The sequence below is a fragment of the Papaver somniferum genome, chromosome 1 (genome assembly GCF_003573695.1).
Source record: "Papaver somniferum cultivar HN1 chromosome 1, ASM357369v1, whole genome shotgun sequence".
NCBI classification, from domain to species: domain Eukaryota; kingdom Viridiplantae; phylum Streptophyta; class Magnoliopsida; order Ranunculales; family Papaveraceae; genus Papaver; species Papaver somniferum.
In genome coordinates, this window is record NC_039358.1 from 159606912 (window position 1) to 159625039 (window position 18128).

Consider the following 18128-nt stretch of genomic DNA (forward strand, 5'->3'; position numbering starts at 1 on the left):
ATCCACAGACCTAAATGGGGCTTCTTTATATTTAACAGTCAATTCAAGTTAAGTAGTTATATAAACATATAATGTTGAAATAAGATTTCTGAACTCAGGGATATCTGTGTTTATTAGGTGGTGAAAATGTGTCCTTCGATGGCATTTTGACATTTAGAAATTATTGAAATGAAGAATCAATAGGTACTGTCACTGAGAAGTTAATGTGAATAGGTTTTTTGTTGCTTAAAATTTTTGTATCCTTTGCTAAGGAATTGTGAATAGGCTTAATGATTGAGTTGAATTGTGATCAATGTTTCTAAAAGTCTCTTGTCTTGTTTTTAAAATTTCATTTTGATGGACTTGTATGAGTTCAATTATGACTTAAAATGAAATTCATGGATTCCTTTTCTTATTTGTACTTTAAATGAACTGACATATTTTATGCTAGTGAGACGTAGTTTGATTGCTTTGTTTATCTGACTTGATCAAGTGTATTGTTGCAGGTAATCTTGATTAGTTGCTAAAGTCTGTTATTGGACTAGAGACAGGACAGCTAGTTGCTCTTACTGAGGTTAGCATTTTACTTTTTTCAGTAATAGTTACTATTACTAACTTCCTAACTTGTTGTTACTTTTTATTGCAGAGTTACTGGGTCCTATCAAAAATAATGCCACCACCAGTGCAGCCATGGAATAGATCTCCACAACCACTTCACCACCAATGCTACAACTTCAACTTCAACTAACTTTCTATTAGTTGTTAAGACAGTAAAACTTAAGAATTAAGACTATTGTAGTATTGTTTGTGTTGGTCAGTGTGTGTGTTTGTGTGCTACTGCTACTGGTTAGTTGTTATTTTTTCGGATTTCCAAGACTTTGGTTGTTTGGCACTTTGGTTTGCTAGTATTATTGCTACTTGTTAGTTGTTACTTCGTTCTTTGATTGAGATATTGCTTAATATATTGAAAAACAGGTAAAACAGGTAGTTAATTTTTCTGGAAAACTGACAGGAAAATCTGTCTGAAATTCTGACAGAAAGTACCGATTGGTACCGGAACCGTACCTGGTACCGTACATGCACCGAATGACACCGGAACCGAGGTACAATGTACAGGTACCGGTCCAAAATTTTGGAACCGAGGCTAGGGAGGTACAGGTACTCGGTCTCGCCAAGAATCGAGCGAACCGTACCGTGTTTACCCTTAGATTGGATAATTTTCTATTCGTAGATGTCTCCTTTAAAAAAGAAGACTTGTGTATGGGCTCCGCCTTTATCTTTTATGCACGTTTCGGAGGGTTCGGAAAAAGCATCCTCAGCTATACATGCGAAATCAATAGCACTTGTAAAGGCGGTCAATTGGCTGAAAGAAAACTTATTGTCAAGCGTCTCAATAGTCTCGAATTGCAAAATTCTAGTTGATAACATTAAATTCTAGTTGATAACATTAATACGGTGAGCGACAACATATCTTGGTCAGCCGAAAACACTACACAGGAAATCAAGGTAATTCTGCAAGAACTTCCTCAAGCACAGGTAAAATTTATACAAAGGAAATACAACTCAGCAGCAGACTACATGGCTAAAGAAGCAAGGATAAAAAATCTTCAGCACATGTCATCCAAATTACAACAAAAGGTTACAAAGTCTAGCATTCTCTCTAATGTTTTTGATACTGATGAAATTTAATCTCATATATTATATTTGCTAGTTAATAAAATAACTTTTTGCATAAAAAAAAAAAACTTTTTCCTAAAACTTGTATATTTCCCGAACAAACATGTTTGGCGGACTTACTCTCGCAAACAAAAAAATATACTCTCACATGTTTGCTTCTTTTTGAGAATCATAGGTTATGAAAGGGTTCTTGCTTTACTAATTAGTGAATGTCAAAATTTATATCTAATGTCTTTATATAGATATGCTGGTGTTCTTAATGATCAAACGCGAGATTGATTTTTCACTCACGTGTATATTTTCCTTACCAAAATTTATATCATCCAATGTTTTCTTTTCAAGGTATGTTATTGTTGCTTTCCGATCAGATGCGAGATTGATTTTTATTTCCCTTACCATTTATGGAGCATAGTTTTGAAAGTCGTTCTGGAGCATAAAAGTCTCAGGGCTGGCCCTGCTGTTTAGACTAGACTCGTGTTTTGAAGCACACCTAGGATATTTATAATTTACAAATTATGTAGCAAAAGGGTTTTACATTTGCAAATCACAAGTATTTAAGAATGGGTAGCATGCATTGCCGTAGTGATACCTTCAACCTTCTGATATGATCTCACAGCTCTATAGATAAAAATGCTACCCTAGTCTATACCATCACATACAGTAAAACCTCTATTTGAGAATAGTCTTCAGAACTTGTGTAAAACTATTGATAGAGATGTTATTCTTACATAAAGGTAATTTTTACTGTAGTAGGTCAGGCATGGTCATACTTTACTCTTCGAACCAAAGTTTCATATGCCACAGGTAGAAGCCATCCCACCCAAATTCACAAACCTATGATCCCATTGAAAAGTTTAATAGCATCAGTGTTGCTTGGGAATGATCAAGTGCAACACAAATTAGATTCCGTGGGATTAGTCCAGCTTGAAATATCAAGATAATCTATTTTCAACAGCAATTCAAAAAACTTCAACCGCAATTTTACTAAAATACATAGGTGGAATGATTTATGAACTGGAAAGACAAAGTACACTTCCGAAAAACAATAACAATAAAATGAAATTTGACAAGTTTGATCTAATATTTTTCTTGTTCAAATGCAGTTGCTAGTTCCACCTTATGATGACCATGATATATCAGAACAGTATCAAGCTTGGGTGTATTTTGTGTATATTTATAAGGTAATTGGTAAAATCAAAGAAGTTTTGAATACGTCATCACTAACATCTTTATATAAAATCTTACCTACTGCAGTTCAGACACACAAGATTGCGCTAGTTGAAGAGGCTCTTGGAAAAGATGCCAGCTTGTGAAAAAATTTGGTCGCCTTTCTCTTTGTATTAGGTGACTGTTCATCAACTAAGTAAATTAACACTTTCTCCAAGACTGTACACTGTTTCAACAGGAACTGTAGTAGCACGAGCTCATTAAGACGTCCTTGGACACCTCGGACCTCAGCAAACTTAAGCTCATGCATCATGTATTGAACGTATGGTTCTTGTGTTTCCCACAGTGATTCGTAATTTGCGCTAGTTGTCAAATCCACCTAGAAAGAAATTGTGAAACAATAGTTACGCTCTGCGGACAATTTAGAGAAAAGAAAGGCATTGCTGTGAATAAAACACAATGGTTACCTCATCCCAGTACGGAGATGGTGGCGTCGTGAAAATGGCCTGAATAATGACAACAACAAAGATTCAACAGCAGTCATCTTACATGCCAATAAAACGAGTGTTTAAGATGTAATATTCAACTATGAAGGCATAACAAACAATACAAACTAATATTTGAGTATCACGGACCTTATTTATCTCGATAACAAGAGATTCTATTTGAAGAGAGTTCATAAGTAAATTCAGGATCATCTTTAAAGATCTGTCTGCAAGCCCTGCCCCTAGCCTTAAACATCTCAAATTACACATCGAAGTTGTGTAAACAGGGTAAATTGCTGAGCAGTCCCAAGCATTAATCTACGAAGTTCGTCAAGACATACACATTATTTCTTTGTTATTAGGCATGAACAGCTAAAAAAACTTACCGAAAGATGATAAAAACAATAATGCTTTCCGTTAGACTAACCTTTTATCATAAATCGAAGGATATCAACATACCTCAAAGAACCATACAGACAGTGTTAGGTCTTCTATGGTATGAAAAGCTTTTAGTAATTTCATCATCCTTTGTTCATACAGACTTCTACTGTTACCTTCAAGCTGTAGAATACCATTTGCATCGAATTCTCCAGGTGTCATGTCTAGTTCAGCTTTAACTAAAACAGAGAGGTAGGTCTCTACATAGTAGTCTCTTGACATGTAGTCTTTACAACGAAAAGATAAGAGACTTGGAGTATTTAACTTGATCGTACTGTCTTTCTTGTTAGTCCCAGGGAAATACAAATCTATCATCAAATGTTTAAGTTTGGGAGATGTGATAACAAGATTGCTTTGAAACACACAATGTGTTATAGTCAATGATTCCAAAACGGGACACTTAGAGAAGAGGTTATTGGGTGTATCATCTCCGCCGAACTGAACCGATTGAAGAACCAATGACTCCAATCTAGGTAAGCTCATTGCATTAGGTAAATTGCTCAGAAAAATGCATAGCTGCGGAGCTGCAGAACCTCTCAACTCTAGTTTCGTCAAAGATTCACACATGAAGATATAACTAGGCAATTTAAAATGCTTGGGACCAAATGGAACGTCTAGATATAGTTCTTTTACTTTACGCTTTAATCCAATAAGAATCCATGTATAGATAGAATTAATTAAGTTTTGAGGATCAGGAGATATGAACCCAGAACAATTAAGATTCAATCTCTCTATGACAGAAGAAGTATCGCGTAACTGGAAAACCCGGTCCACAAATTTCTCAAAGGATTTCGCCTTAGATTGCTTTAAATTCTTGGTTTCAAATAAACCAAAATCAAAGTATAGAAATGGAAGAGATGTCCAAACGTACCTCCACTTTGAAGACAAAATACTAGATTTGATGGCTTGTTTTAGCTCAAGAAAAGAGAGTATGTGATGAAGTATTGATTCTGGTAATGCACTGATCCTGTCTTGATCTCCTTCATGATTCTCCTTCAACCTCTTTGCAGTATTAGCCATTCTTGCATTATTAATCACCACATAATCTAAATTCTGAATTGGGTTCTTGTAATGCATGTTTCTTATCAAAGAACATGGACGAGGGTTTTATTGGGTTTTTTTTTATCGTTTTTGTGTTTTTTACCATAGAGTGAGAAAATAGGAGAGAAAAGAGAAGAGAAGAGGAGAGAGACTGAGAGAGAAAATAAGAGAGGAAAAGGAAGAGAACAGAAACGAAACGAAACGAAAAAGAGGAAAGAAATCGGTACTCCTTCAGAAATAAGAGACACGTGTTCTTAATTTAGTAGGCCGATTCTCGATCTCTAAATCAACTAGTTTATCACCCGTGCTACGCACGGGACTGTTTTCAATTTTATTAACTCATGGAATTTTGTTTTAAAATTAATTTTGTTAGAAACAATTTATATTAATAAAAAATTAATAAAAAAATTTATATTAAAAAATTTATATTAATAAAGCTATGAAAATATTCAATAAAAAAAGGCTTTATAATAGCCTTATAAACAATTAGATTAAAAGTTTTACGTTCTAGTTATTCTCTTGATTTTGATACTCTCCAAATTTGAAAGGTCTCCAAATTTTAAAGATCGTGCTCTTGTTCTTTTTTGTACTCCCGCCTCTTGATCCACTCGATCTTTATATGTTTTTACTTCATCAGCAAAAGAGACATCAACACAGTAATCTCAAAAAAAAAATCTTGCTCAACCCGCTTCATTAATTTTATATAAATTTTTTTTATCTCAATTATATCATGTGATTCTGTTAATATTTAAAATTAAATTTACGTCAAACAATTATTTTCTCTGGTAATCTAATAATCTTCTTTTCATTTTTTTTCTACATAAACCAAAAAATATTTTCTCATGTCACCATAGTTAGAATAAAAAAGAGGTCTAAATAAAGAAACAACCATAGGAAATTTCATGCATGGTGCACGATAAGCATAAGGTGACGTATATTGGGAAATAATTGAAGGGTGTGTGTTTCATTTGGGAAAAAATTCTCTTTTCCTTGACCGTGATAATAAAATTAAGGAATGATTATTATTGAATTATATTTTTTGTAGAATGTATGTGAACCCTCATATCACCGGAAGATGTATCCGATCAAAAGGAGTAAAATCTTGAAATCTTTAAGGGTGACGGTAGGAAAATGTGGGAGATCTCTTCTGAGAGTCTTTCTCCCGTAGATGCAAGCTTTCTGCCTTTCTTTTCTTCCTTATTACGTGTTTTACCAGGTGGCAAATTACAGAATTATAGTGTTCACATTTAAATCCAAAATTGTACAATACAACCTGTACATGAATTCCATATATATCGAACCCATGGATATACATGAATTATTTTGTAAATTTAACGTACAAATATTATGGATACGCTTTTCTATTTTAAAATTCATCTCCAACTAAATTTGGTTATGCATCCATATGGCTCTTTCGTATAGGAGGATTTAGAAAAAGAAAAAGAAAATTATAAATAAGAATCAAGATGGATTTGTGTGATAGCTAACTGAAGCTCAAGTCTGGGGCAGCCCATATGTCCACAAGTATAATTTGTTTCTTAAATGGGAATGGTGCACTTGATTAAATTTTTTTACTGGGCACTATTTTCATCCCTCCTGGTTCTTTCCTGGTAAATGCAGGGTCGGATTCAAGGATTGACTATCCTTGGATCTAGCTCCCCAAAATATTTTAAAATTCACATTCCCTTAATTCTCTTAGATTTTTATGTTCAATTCTTTAGTTTTTGGAATTTAGTCCCCATTTTTTTAATTTCTTTTAGAGTTTAGTCCGCCTAATTTATAGTTTCCTTTATCCCGTTAAGCTTAAGAGATGGCTCTGCCACTGGGTAAATGACAAAAAATATACGGTATGGGTTTAGTTAAGAGCATCGAATTAAATTTTTAAGATACAACTACAGATTTACTGTTAGGGATACTTTTAGTATTTAAATTCACACTTCAGAAATACCATCTACTAAAAATGAACATAAACTAAACATAAATAAATGCGAAGATTTATCTTTGATGGGTACATCAGCCAAGCGTTTCCCCCTTCCTTGAAGGTGGCAATCAGAAAACAAAATTGATTTCGAAGGAAAGTTCAACCATTACATTATGATGTTATGAACTTTCCGTGATAAAAATTTATACAAAATAAACTTCCCAAGTGTTCCCACAAAATCCGTTTCGAGTTCTTTAACCTTTAACCGAAGTACATCTACAAGTATCGGAGCTTCATAGAAAAAAAGAAACTTTTTGGGAATGATTTCCCAAAATATTTTTTCATAAGCTTAAATAAAGTTGTTGAAGAAATACTTGTCCGTTAGGTCGGGGTCATATTCCTGAAAAGTAAATATAGTCCTGATCATCCTGATCATTTTAGCACATACTGAGATGGAAGCAAGCCAACAACAACGACCGAGATCTATATGAAGCTTTGTAGCTTTACCTGGTGATATAAATAATGATGAAACCTGAAAATATTTAGGTGAAATTACGTTTGTTTTCTTTCTTCGATTTTCATTGGAAGCATATTATACTTGTTGATATATATATAAGCAATTAAGATCTGTGTGAGTTTTGACATATTAAGGATAGGAAGGAAACCCGTGGAGCTATAAAAATGGCATGAGGACCAAGGTTGTATTTCTTGGTGCTACATGACAGTTGTGAAGATGATTCGCGGACATATTTGGAAACAGTTAAGAGATACTTATATTGTGCCCAAACGTCAGTTCGATTTCGTACACAACTATGGTTTTTCAAGTACAAAACTGAAACCATTAACTTGAATTTCTTTTTAAGTACCACAGCATGCATCATCTTTATCTTCTCATACATTATATATGTAGCGGGTTTTTTTTTTTGAGGCTTAAAAAGGAAAGAGTCAACACACCAAAGACTCAGTATAAGTATAACGACGAACATAGATATCATTTCCAACAAAACTCTGGATTCTATTAAATAGCACAACAAACATGTCATCATGACAACAATATATCGAAAAAACTATAAAGGTGTCTTTTTCAATACTTGCAAGGTGCAAACAGAGTCTGCAACCGAAAATATCGACTTCCATCATCAATGAGTTTTGTGCAAGTTATTCTTATAAAACTATTACCCGCCACAAAATCAAAAAAAATAATAATACTCAGCTGGCTTGGATACAACTTACCAAGCATCCAGCTCAAACTTTTCACTAAAGAATCAACCAACTGTCCGGATGGCGATCCAGGCATCAGAACCAACTCCAGCAGACCGCAAAACAACCAATACACTTATAACATATTAAACCAAAAACAAACAGCATAAATCAAGTTACATGAAGTATATTCCAAACGAAGCCATGCAGCATGATAAAATGAAAAAATAAAGAAGCAAAACTGATTTTAATAAGTACTACTCTGCAAATAGTGGCTTGAGCACCATAAGCGCACACAATGAACTCTGAAGGCAACATTAAAAAAGTAAAAATCAATAGAGATCAAATTGCATCGAATAGATTTCATATAGTAGTTGTAGCAAAAGAAGGAGCACCGGAAATGGAACAAAACACCGATTGTTTATCTTTTTCCTTGCTGCAATAGAGAAAAAAAATAGGGATTACATAAACTTTAACAGCCTACAAAAACAACCTGCTGAGCTTCTTTCGAAGAAGAGAACATCATCGATCGAGTACACTATCTTCGATACCTGCAACATAAAAGGATAAAACACCACACATGCAAGACAAAATAAATAAATAGAGGTAATCAACAGTACAAAATAAAAGATTTAGAACACGCCTATGCATCAATAATGCCTGCACAATTAAAAAGAAAAAGTATAGATTATCAAAACATTACAATCAACAACTTTCTCGTACTGTTTTCAGCATGAATAAGAAATAGCCAGCCATAAACAAAACCATACCAAGTTAGCTGAAACTACATGTAGAAACATCCTAAAAAAATCATTATAATCCAGAGAATGATTCAGTTGATTAAATCTAAACTGTAAAAACGACACCACTTCATACACTGATTAGGAGGATGAAATCGTAGAAAACCATGTGTCAAAAAAAATTAAAAAAAAATTAAACCGCAAAAGGGTAAACTTATGAAACTCATTACCACGTCCATACATTGCATAGGTTTGCTATTTTCTGATCTGATGAATTTGCTATTTTCTGATCTTATGAGTTTACTATTTCATAGATCACACAACAACAAAAAGTGAAGTAGGATATACAATCATAGGAACCTTTAAAACAAAGATAAGAAACAAATATAACAATAGATAAAAAAAAGAGGAAAAGAAGCTCATCACCTCATCCATGCACTCGAACAAAAGAAAAACCATACGATTCAATTTAATGGTTTCATTCTTCATTGCGAGGAATCATTGCGAGGAATAATCACGAACATCTGCAAAATAAAACCAACAAAAAAATATAAAACCAAAAATACAAAACAATAAAACCCTAGAATAAGAAAAAAAACCATAGAAGGAAAAAAAATGGTTTACTAATAGAGTTTGTCTGATCTGATAGATCTCAACGACAAAAAATATAAAAATTGTGTAGTACAAAAGAAAAAAGTTCACCACCTCAAAAGTTAACCATTTAATCGTTTCATCCTATCACCATCAACTGCAAAACAAAAGCAACAAAAAGATATCGAAGGAAACAAAAAATCGCGCAAACAATAAAAGTTTTCCTTTGTCCATCTGCTCTATATAGGATTCAACCAAGCCAAGAAATTCCATAAATAGAAGACATTATTTCATAAATAATATCAATTGATATTTTTATATTTATGATAGCAAAAGTTATCCTTCGAAATATTTTTAGTAATAGAAATTGTTTTATTTTCTTTATTATGGAAGAACCTGATAATTATGAAAAATATCTATTGCATATAACTTTATTTACATTTTTGGTTAGTACCATTTATTTCCTTGTTATATTGTCGTTAAAAAAATCATGTGTGTATAAGAATAGTAATTATTATTTTATTTTAATTGAAAAAAACTAAAAATAAAATTATAACTGGTATGTTTTATTTTGGAATGAATATTATTGAGGAAACTAATATTGAAACTCGTTTTTTTTTTTGTTTACTCGGGAATTATGTTCAGAGTTATGCTTAAGATTTTTTTTTCCTGTATGATTGATGTTTAAGGTTTTGGTTAGTTTATTTTCTTTTAATAATTCTTTATTTTATCTAATTGGCAGGATTTGCAATTTTACTATGGAGGAAGAAGTACATCGTGATCATTAAACAGGTATTTCATTTCAAATCGAACTTTAATCAATGATCATTTGAATCTGATGTATGATTTTTTATTTTCATGTCTTGTAATTGTAAAATTATAGTTAGAATTTGTTTCATTATTAACAGGTTGGAATTGTAATTAGATTAGTTCCATTTTTGAAAGTGTAATCGGACATTGGACTCTTTTTTAATTCGTGGTTGATTTAGTTCTGTGATGCAAATCATGATGCATAATTTAATTTGATGTTGAAAAAGTGGGGGTACAACAACCACACCCAATATTTCGGTTAGCAATCTGTATGGACAAACTCCAATATACTTTCTAGAGAATCAACTAGACAGTCAGACTCAATCTAGATAAAAAGTATATCAAAGAGTTTATATCTAAATCTCTCAATTTGATATATACTCAAGCAAATAGAAACCTGCGAGTCTTTATCAAATACTAGAGAGATAACTTGGATGGTACCAAAGACCAATATCCAAGTGTCAATCAATTTAAATCAACAACCAAAAGGTCGGATATTCTAATTGATTGAATAACGCACAACCTGTGATATTTCAATTATATAACAAAATATAATGCGGAAAAGAAATAACACAGACACCAGAATTATGTTAACGAGGAAACCGCAAATGCAGAAAAACCCCGGGACCTAGTCCAGTTTGAACACACACTGTATTAAGCCGCTACAGACACTAGCCTACTCCAAATTAACTTCGGTCTGGACTGTAGTTGAACCCCAATCAATCTCACACTGATCCAAGGTACAGTTATGCTCCTACGTCTCTGATCCCAGCAGGATGCTACGTACTTGATTCCCTTAGTTGATCTCACCCACAACTAAGAGTTGCTACGACCCAAAGTCGAATACTTTAATAAAAAAATCTGTATCACACAGAAAAGTCTACGGTAATAGATAAATCCGTCTCCCACGAATATACCTACGAGTTTTGTTCCGTCTTTTGATAAATCAAGGTAAACAGGAACTAATTGATAAACCGGACTTATATTCCCGAAGAACAGCCTAGTATTATCAATCACCTCACAATAATCTTAATCGACGCAGCGAAAAAGATATTGTGTAATCACAAACGATGAGACGAAGTGTTTGTGATTTCTTTTATATCTTGCTTATCGGAGATATCAATCTCAAGCCAATTATTACAATTGTACTCGTACGATAGAAACGACAAGATCAGATCACACAACTACAAGAAAGTAGTATCGGTATGGTTTCACAATCCCAATGAAGTATTTAAGTCGTTAACCTGGTTTAGAAGAAGAAACCAAAGGTTAAAGGAAAATCGACTCTAGCTTAGCACAACTAGTATCACACAGAAGGAGTGGGGATTAGGTTTCCCAGTTGCTAGAGTTCTCTCTTATATAGTCTTTCAAATCAGGTTTGCAATCAATGTTAGCTTGGTAACAAAGCATTCAATATTTACCGTTAGATGAAAACCTGATTAGATTCAAGCTAATATCTTTCAACTGTTAGATCGAAAACTAGCTTGTTATACACAAATGAAATGCACGTTTCTAGGCTTGTGTAACCGTACCCAAACTTGTACATTTGTTGGTTCAACAATAGTCAACCAAATGGTTATCCATATGATCACTTCATATCCTTCTTCACCGTAACTAGTTCAAGTGACTCAAATGAACTAGTTAGAGAGTTGTTCAATTGCAAGGAAAAATTATGTAACTACACAAGACACAATTGAAGCAAAAACGATTTTCACTTGAATCGGTTCAAGAACTATATAGCCACGGTTTGCAATTTGCATTCCTTAGTTTATATAAGAATGAGTTCACAAACATCGTTTTAGATATAACCTACTCAAGTTCGCGGACTGGGTTCGCGGACTTAAGTTCCCAGACGGAGTTCACAAATTCCAGTAGAATTTCTCGGTCGAGAACTTCCGCCAGTTCGCGGACTTGAGATAGCAACGCATGCGAGTTCGACCGAGCAATGCTCTAACAAATGCTAATAGTACAATTTAATAAATTGTTTGTGTGTTTAATGCTAGGATTTTTAGTTATGTTTTTTTTTTTTAATTTATTTGGTAATTATAGGATTTCGTAAGATTTAAGTGGTTTTAGGCAATAGTTTTCTTAAATGCAAAATATATTGTGGGGCCAGAAATATTATCTTTTTAAATTTTTTGTCGAAATATTCTATAAAGTTACCAAATATTAGTTTTCTTAAATGCAAAATATATTGTGGGGCCAGAAGCGAGAATTAACGTGGAGCTCCGGTGAACGAGAACGCTTTAAAAAACTATATACTAGCTTTACATGGGCATTTATTTTTTTCATATATCATTTTATATCATGCTTTTTTTTGTTTTTTAAGCATTATATTATGTTATTATTCGTACTCCGGCGATATTTACCGACTTCCAATTAAATTCAATATGTCAACGTAAATTACCAATTTTTAAATTCTTCAATTTAGAGGCGTATAGGTTATATGATATGCCTTAAACTATGAGCATGAAAAGTTTTTTGATTCTTGTCGAAGAGATTTTATATTTTTTATTTATTTTTATCTTTATTAAAGATAACAAATTTGTGTTATTATTTCTTTAATTTATTCCAAAAATTTCTTTTTAATTTTTTTATATTTAAGATAATAAAGTAAAATTGTTATAAATATTATGCTATATTTTAAGAGACTAGTTTGTCACCCGTGCAATGCACGGGTCTGTTTCTTGCATATACGGAATAAAATCAATAAATAAATAACCAATAAGTTAATAGTTGAGTTGGTGTGAGAAAATATTATCTGGTCGATTTAGGTTGCTCCCATTTCACTCGCCACTACCACAAAAATCGTTTTTGCTTTCTTTTCTCTGGCTACTAAGATGTTTTAGTTCGCCAAGTTATCTCTTGCCCGCTCATGGATTTAGCAGCAGTTTGAAAGGTTGACCTATTCAGGAATCTCCTAATATATGTTTATTTTCAACTTTTGGAAGCATTTTGTCGCTTGTTACGCTCTTCCTCATATCTAAGTGCATAAGCATCCATTATATGCTTTTCCTCGTTTGGACCTCTCCTTTAATTTTAAGGCTATACCATCTTATGTTCCCTACCTTAATCTAGCATTTTAGATAATTTTAGATAAGATAAATAAAATATATTGTTATGGGTTTTGGGTCAGCAGATAAATGTTGAGTCTCATAAAAAAAAATTGGTTTCCATGTATACATTTATCGCACGCGGTACACCTAACCCAGAGGAATCAATCTGACATAACAAAACAAAATCAAAATACCATATCCTATCTTGAACCATAAAAAGAAATTGGTTTCCATGTATAAACTAAAAATAAGTCGATTCAAGTTTCAAAGGATAGTGCGGAATTTACATTTTTAACAACCTTCATTAAAACAGTGAAACACTAGAACGTCACGCATTAAAGTTTTTTCAATTTACCTATAAATTAGACACATGATTACTCTCTCTCTCTCTATATATATATATATATATATTAAACCCCTCAAACACCAGTACTTCCTCACCCACTGCCTCTCTTTATCTCCGGTGTTTTCCAGTCCAATATCACTCTTTCCGGCAACTTCTTCTAGGTTATTGAAGAGAATGATTGGCTGTCAATTTTTGATAAATTGTTAGTTCATGATGATACTTACCAAATTCATATTCATATCATATTACGTCTCTTCTTCATTTTAAGAATGTCTTATATATGCCTATAACGTTTTGATCCAAATTCAAGGGCGGTTGTCTGAGTATGATTTAACAATCAAGACTTGTTGTCTCGCATATACTCACCATACTGATTTTCCATCGATTACAATTTCAGTCCACCGCATTTAAAAGAGGGAGAGAGGAGATATAAAGAAAATTCGATGCCGTCCCTACCCAAAAAGGCAATCGTATTAACGGAAAAGAAAATATGTACATCCCCAAAATATGTAACAAATAATAAAAAAAAAATTATTTTAGAATAATCATATATAATCACATAAAACCACTTAGAAATCGAATTTCAATATTGCATCCAATTAATATTTTCAAACTGCTAAAGTGCAACAGGTATCATTGGTTCAAACAAATAGGAAAAAAATATTGAGTCACAAAGTAACTGAAAAGAAGTTGATCATGAACTCTTATTTGCATCGAGAAATTATAAAGGCCCACTCTAACAAATTTCCTCCTTCATAGTTCTAAGAGCCATTACCTAAAAAAATCTTTGAGTTATCACCAACATAGCTTAATATTACCTATGAATCATATCAATCTTTTAAAGCATGGGTATAGATATCTAAGAACAATGGATAATCGGGAATTGATATCTTTGTAGAGGCAGGTAAAAGGGCCATGAAGAGCAAACTTAAAACGATCTTATAATCAACACCATTTGTTCAAGGAATTTTTTCTTTTTAAAAATAAAATAAAAATCAGCATCTCAATGCCATGAAGAAGTGCAAACAGAAAACAAAGAGGTAAATTATCCACTTCAAAAAATATGAAAACTGAGGAGCTATGTTCTCTATGGATGGTAGTCCATTGTTTAGCCTTGTGTCACATTCTTATGAACTCTACTGATACTTGTTTGTTGGAAATTCTGGATGAAGAAACCAATTATATTTAGAATGCTTCAATTTGTTTATGACATCATGATCCCAACCCAAATAAAATCAAATATGCAAAAGAGAGATTTAAGTGGAACAAAAGCTTAAAAAATGGACTGAAGGCCCATAAGCAGCCATAATATTAATCATCCACGATGTTCCGAATCCAAATCCACAAGATAGCACAGATTAACACAGATTCGACAGCGAAAAAACGGTTACTAATGTTATCCATCGTACAAAGAAAATAATAGAACAAAAAAAAATAATAGAACAAAGAAAATAAATGTAGATTTCACCTCTATCATGCCTTCGCACCATTAGTAAATTAGAAGAAAGCTTGTTGTAGTGGCACATTATTAATTGTGCCCTGCAAACTGTTAATTTTAGTTAGTTTTAATAATAATAGAACAAAAATCTAACCATTATAGAAAATACAAAATACAAAAAAAACTAAAAAGTCATTTTGTAATTAGAAAATGAAAGATCTTAATAGCATCAGCGAGGACTGGGACATACCAACTTGACCGAGTCCAGAATTAAGAAAAAACCGAAGCAGAAAGTGAGAGTAGAACATGAAGAACAGAAAAAGGTTATGGTTTACCAACTAAAAATTGTGTTTAGTTGTTTACCATTTCCCTTCTTCTGCCAAACAAAACCCTAAATTCAAAAATAAAACATAGATAAAACCTAAAAGTAGAGAACACAAATATTTTTATGTAATGCATTACCAAGCTGAATGTAGATACGTCCACCAAAGAGTTCAAGAACATCTGAAGAGTGCAAGAACATTTGATGCAACTATTAAAAATAGTATTTTATGTTTCACAGGTTTAGTTTGCTTAGTTTGCCGAGGATGATGAAACAAGGTCCATTTGCTTTTGTTTTGCTTTCCATCAATCTCATGCATCAACTGGCCCGCATGTAGATCCAGCCCGAGTAAAAAATAATCTGTGGCTTTTGTAACAGAATAATACAATGCGGTGGTGATTCATCTCATTTTGACTTCCATTATAGTTGATCACTTGATACTGAATCTAGCGTAGAAACGTACTAATAAATTTGTATCTGCACATCGGCCATCACATAAACTACTCGGAATCTCGAAACAGTACACCAAACATATATTTTATGCATACGATTTGTTCTGTGAAATGTATGCCCATGACTTGGCTTATGTAAGATCATCACATTAGCAACTGCACAAAAGAACATATACAACTGCTAAGATTCTAATACGGACCAAAAGGCAGAACTTATCACTTAAATGAATCAACCATGCAACAAACAAAATCTAATAAACCCTTTTGAAAAACCTGTAACACCAATCTGCAAATATTATCCCAAGTATTTAATAACATGTTGGTTTACTGCGAAGGTACCCACTTGTACTATTTGTCGGTCCATTTACTGAGTGAAATTCACATTTCATTACTCATCAGTACTAATTGCAGTAATAAACTGGGCAGTAGGAAAAGCTTTGCCGCATTAGTGGAACATAATGAGTTATTACCTGAAAACAAAATGGTGAAACTCATATTAGAATGGAATAAATGACAAAGGTTGCATACGCTGATAAGACCTCTCATAGGTGCTCCTCTATATAGATGCACAACAATTTGAAAAAACATCAGATCAAGGATCAATTTGATAACCCACTTAGATTTTAAGGACGCCAACTCATAAAAAGTCATTCAAACCTTTATTTTTAATAAGTATTTCTGCTCTAAATTAGCAGATTTACTTGCCCAGATAATAAGTCATTAAAAACTCCATAAACACCCGATTATAGCACCAAAGGTAGACTTTCAAGATACTACAATTCAAGAAATGCTAAAATCAGTTCTCAAACTCACAAATGCCAAAACCAATAACTAAGAACTCAATTCAGAAAAAAAAATATCAGATACTATATACCTTGGCATGAGTTTGTTGTTATCGTCGACAGAAGGTCCTAAGGAAAAATCCCATGCACCATAGTAGAATTTTGAGTCGATTAGGACCCAGCAACCCACCAAAACCAATGATAGGAATTAAAAAGAACACCAAAAAAATCATATACCTTCGCATGAGTTTGTTTGTTTTTGTTTTTTTTTTTTTTTTTTTTGAAGGAGGAAGGAGATCAATAGAGCTCCAAATTTATTCAACTATCTCAGTAGAATTGAGGTTTGCAGAGATACATATGGGTGGATTAGCATTCCACCAGTTATTTAAATTTTCATGCATTGGATACTGACACAACTCGTGAGCCAAATAGTTTGCATTTTTTGGTACAATTTGAAATGTGATATCAACAAAAGCAGGAATCTTTTATTTTCAAAATGATAGATCTAATGCTTCAAGGGATACTTCTAGCATCTCCAAGAACTGCAGCAACGACGTTTGAGGCATCACCTTCAATGACCACTTTGCTAAAAGCAAACTTAATTCCCGCTTCTACTCCCAGATTGCAGGCAATTGCTTCCGCTAGCATTGGTGAAGTGGCATCAAATTAAGGTGCTTGTAGCGCAACCTAAAAAGTTTCCATTGTGAGCAACAACTCCTGCAACACCATTGTTTGGTAAGAAAGCTGCATCAACATTTATCTTTACATAATGAGAATTCGGTGGACTCCACATATTGTTGGAATGAGAGATATGATCAATCTGTTGTCCATCTGTTGAAGAGATATCCAAGCAGAATCTAAAATCTTGAGAATCCATATTAAGAATCTTATTCACTGAAAAAATTCATTAGAGAAAACCATCTCATTTCTCATTTTCCATAAACTCCATAGAATGCACACTCTCATCATGAAACTGTTATCCACGTTATCATCCATCCAATTACTAATTATTTGCATCACATTACCTGAAGACTTCTGATAGTTGATATCCATTCCCGCCTGTTGAAACACCAAAGTTGCTTTTGGACATCACATGAGTTTGTTATCATCGTCTCAAATTTCCAAAAGAAACATCCCATACACCAGCACCAGTCACTGCACCGTCGAAATTTGAGGGTCTCAACGTTAATTCGAAAATAATAATAATAATAATAATAAGAGTTTGTAAAATACCGAGGGTTTCGTGGCCGTAAATCTATAAATTGAACCCTTGACAATAGATTTTATGCATACAGCGACAGCCAAATAAAAAGAAACAAAACCAACAGGAAGGAAAAACCATGGACGTACCTGCAAAAAGCAGAAAGAATGATTAGAACTTTAAAAAATCAACGCTCAAATATTAAGGTTGCGTGGAAGCGGAAAAAATGATTAGTTGTTGTTTTCTAGGATATGCAGCATATGATATCAACTATTAACTCATATAAGGATGAAAAAACTGTTTTTTTTCTTACCATATGACAAATTAAACCCTAAGTTTTTTTCATCTGAATGGTAAGAAACGATAGAAAAGATTAACGAAAGAAGCAGCATTGATACTGTGCACGTCTTGTAGTGATCCTTCTGATGATCTGCGAAGAAAGCACTATCAAACAAATTAATATAAGCATGCAAACAACAACA

The 18128-nt window shown here is 33.1% G+C and overlaps 1 protein-coding gene across 1 annotated transcript; it reads right to left on the reverse strand.

Moving 5' to 3' along the window:
* Window positions 1-2636: 2636 nt before the first annotated feature.
* Window positions 2637-4928, reverse strand: LOC113333732 (F-box/LRR-repeat protein At3g59190-like). Its single transcript, XM_026580152.1, has 4 exons — window positions 3768-4928; window positions 3459-3626; window positions 3291-3329; window positions 2637-3202 (listed from the first exon to the last, which is right to left on the reverse strand). The coding sequence occupies exons 1-4, from the start codon at window positions 4821-4823 to the stop codon at window positions 2912-2914; spliced, it is 1554 nt and encodes a 517-aa protein (XP_026435937.1). The 5' UTR covers window positions 4824-4928; the 3' UTR covers window positions 2637-2911.
* Between the last annotated feature and the right edge of the window lie 13200 nt (window positions 4929-18128).

Coding starts and splice junctions, on each gene's coding strand:
- LOC113333732 (XM_026580152.1), bottom strand. CDS start 4,823: ATGCATTACAAGAACCCAATTCAGAATTTAGATTATGTGGTGATTAAT. Junction 3,627..3,767: donor TGTCTGTATGGTTCTTTGAG/GTATGTTGATAT, acceptor CGAACTTCGTAG/ATTAATGCTTGGGACTGCTC. Junction 3,330..3,458: donor TTGTTATCGAGATAAATAAG/GTCCGTGATACT, acceptor GTCATTATTCAG/GCCATTTTCACGACGCCACC.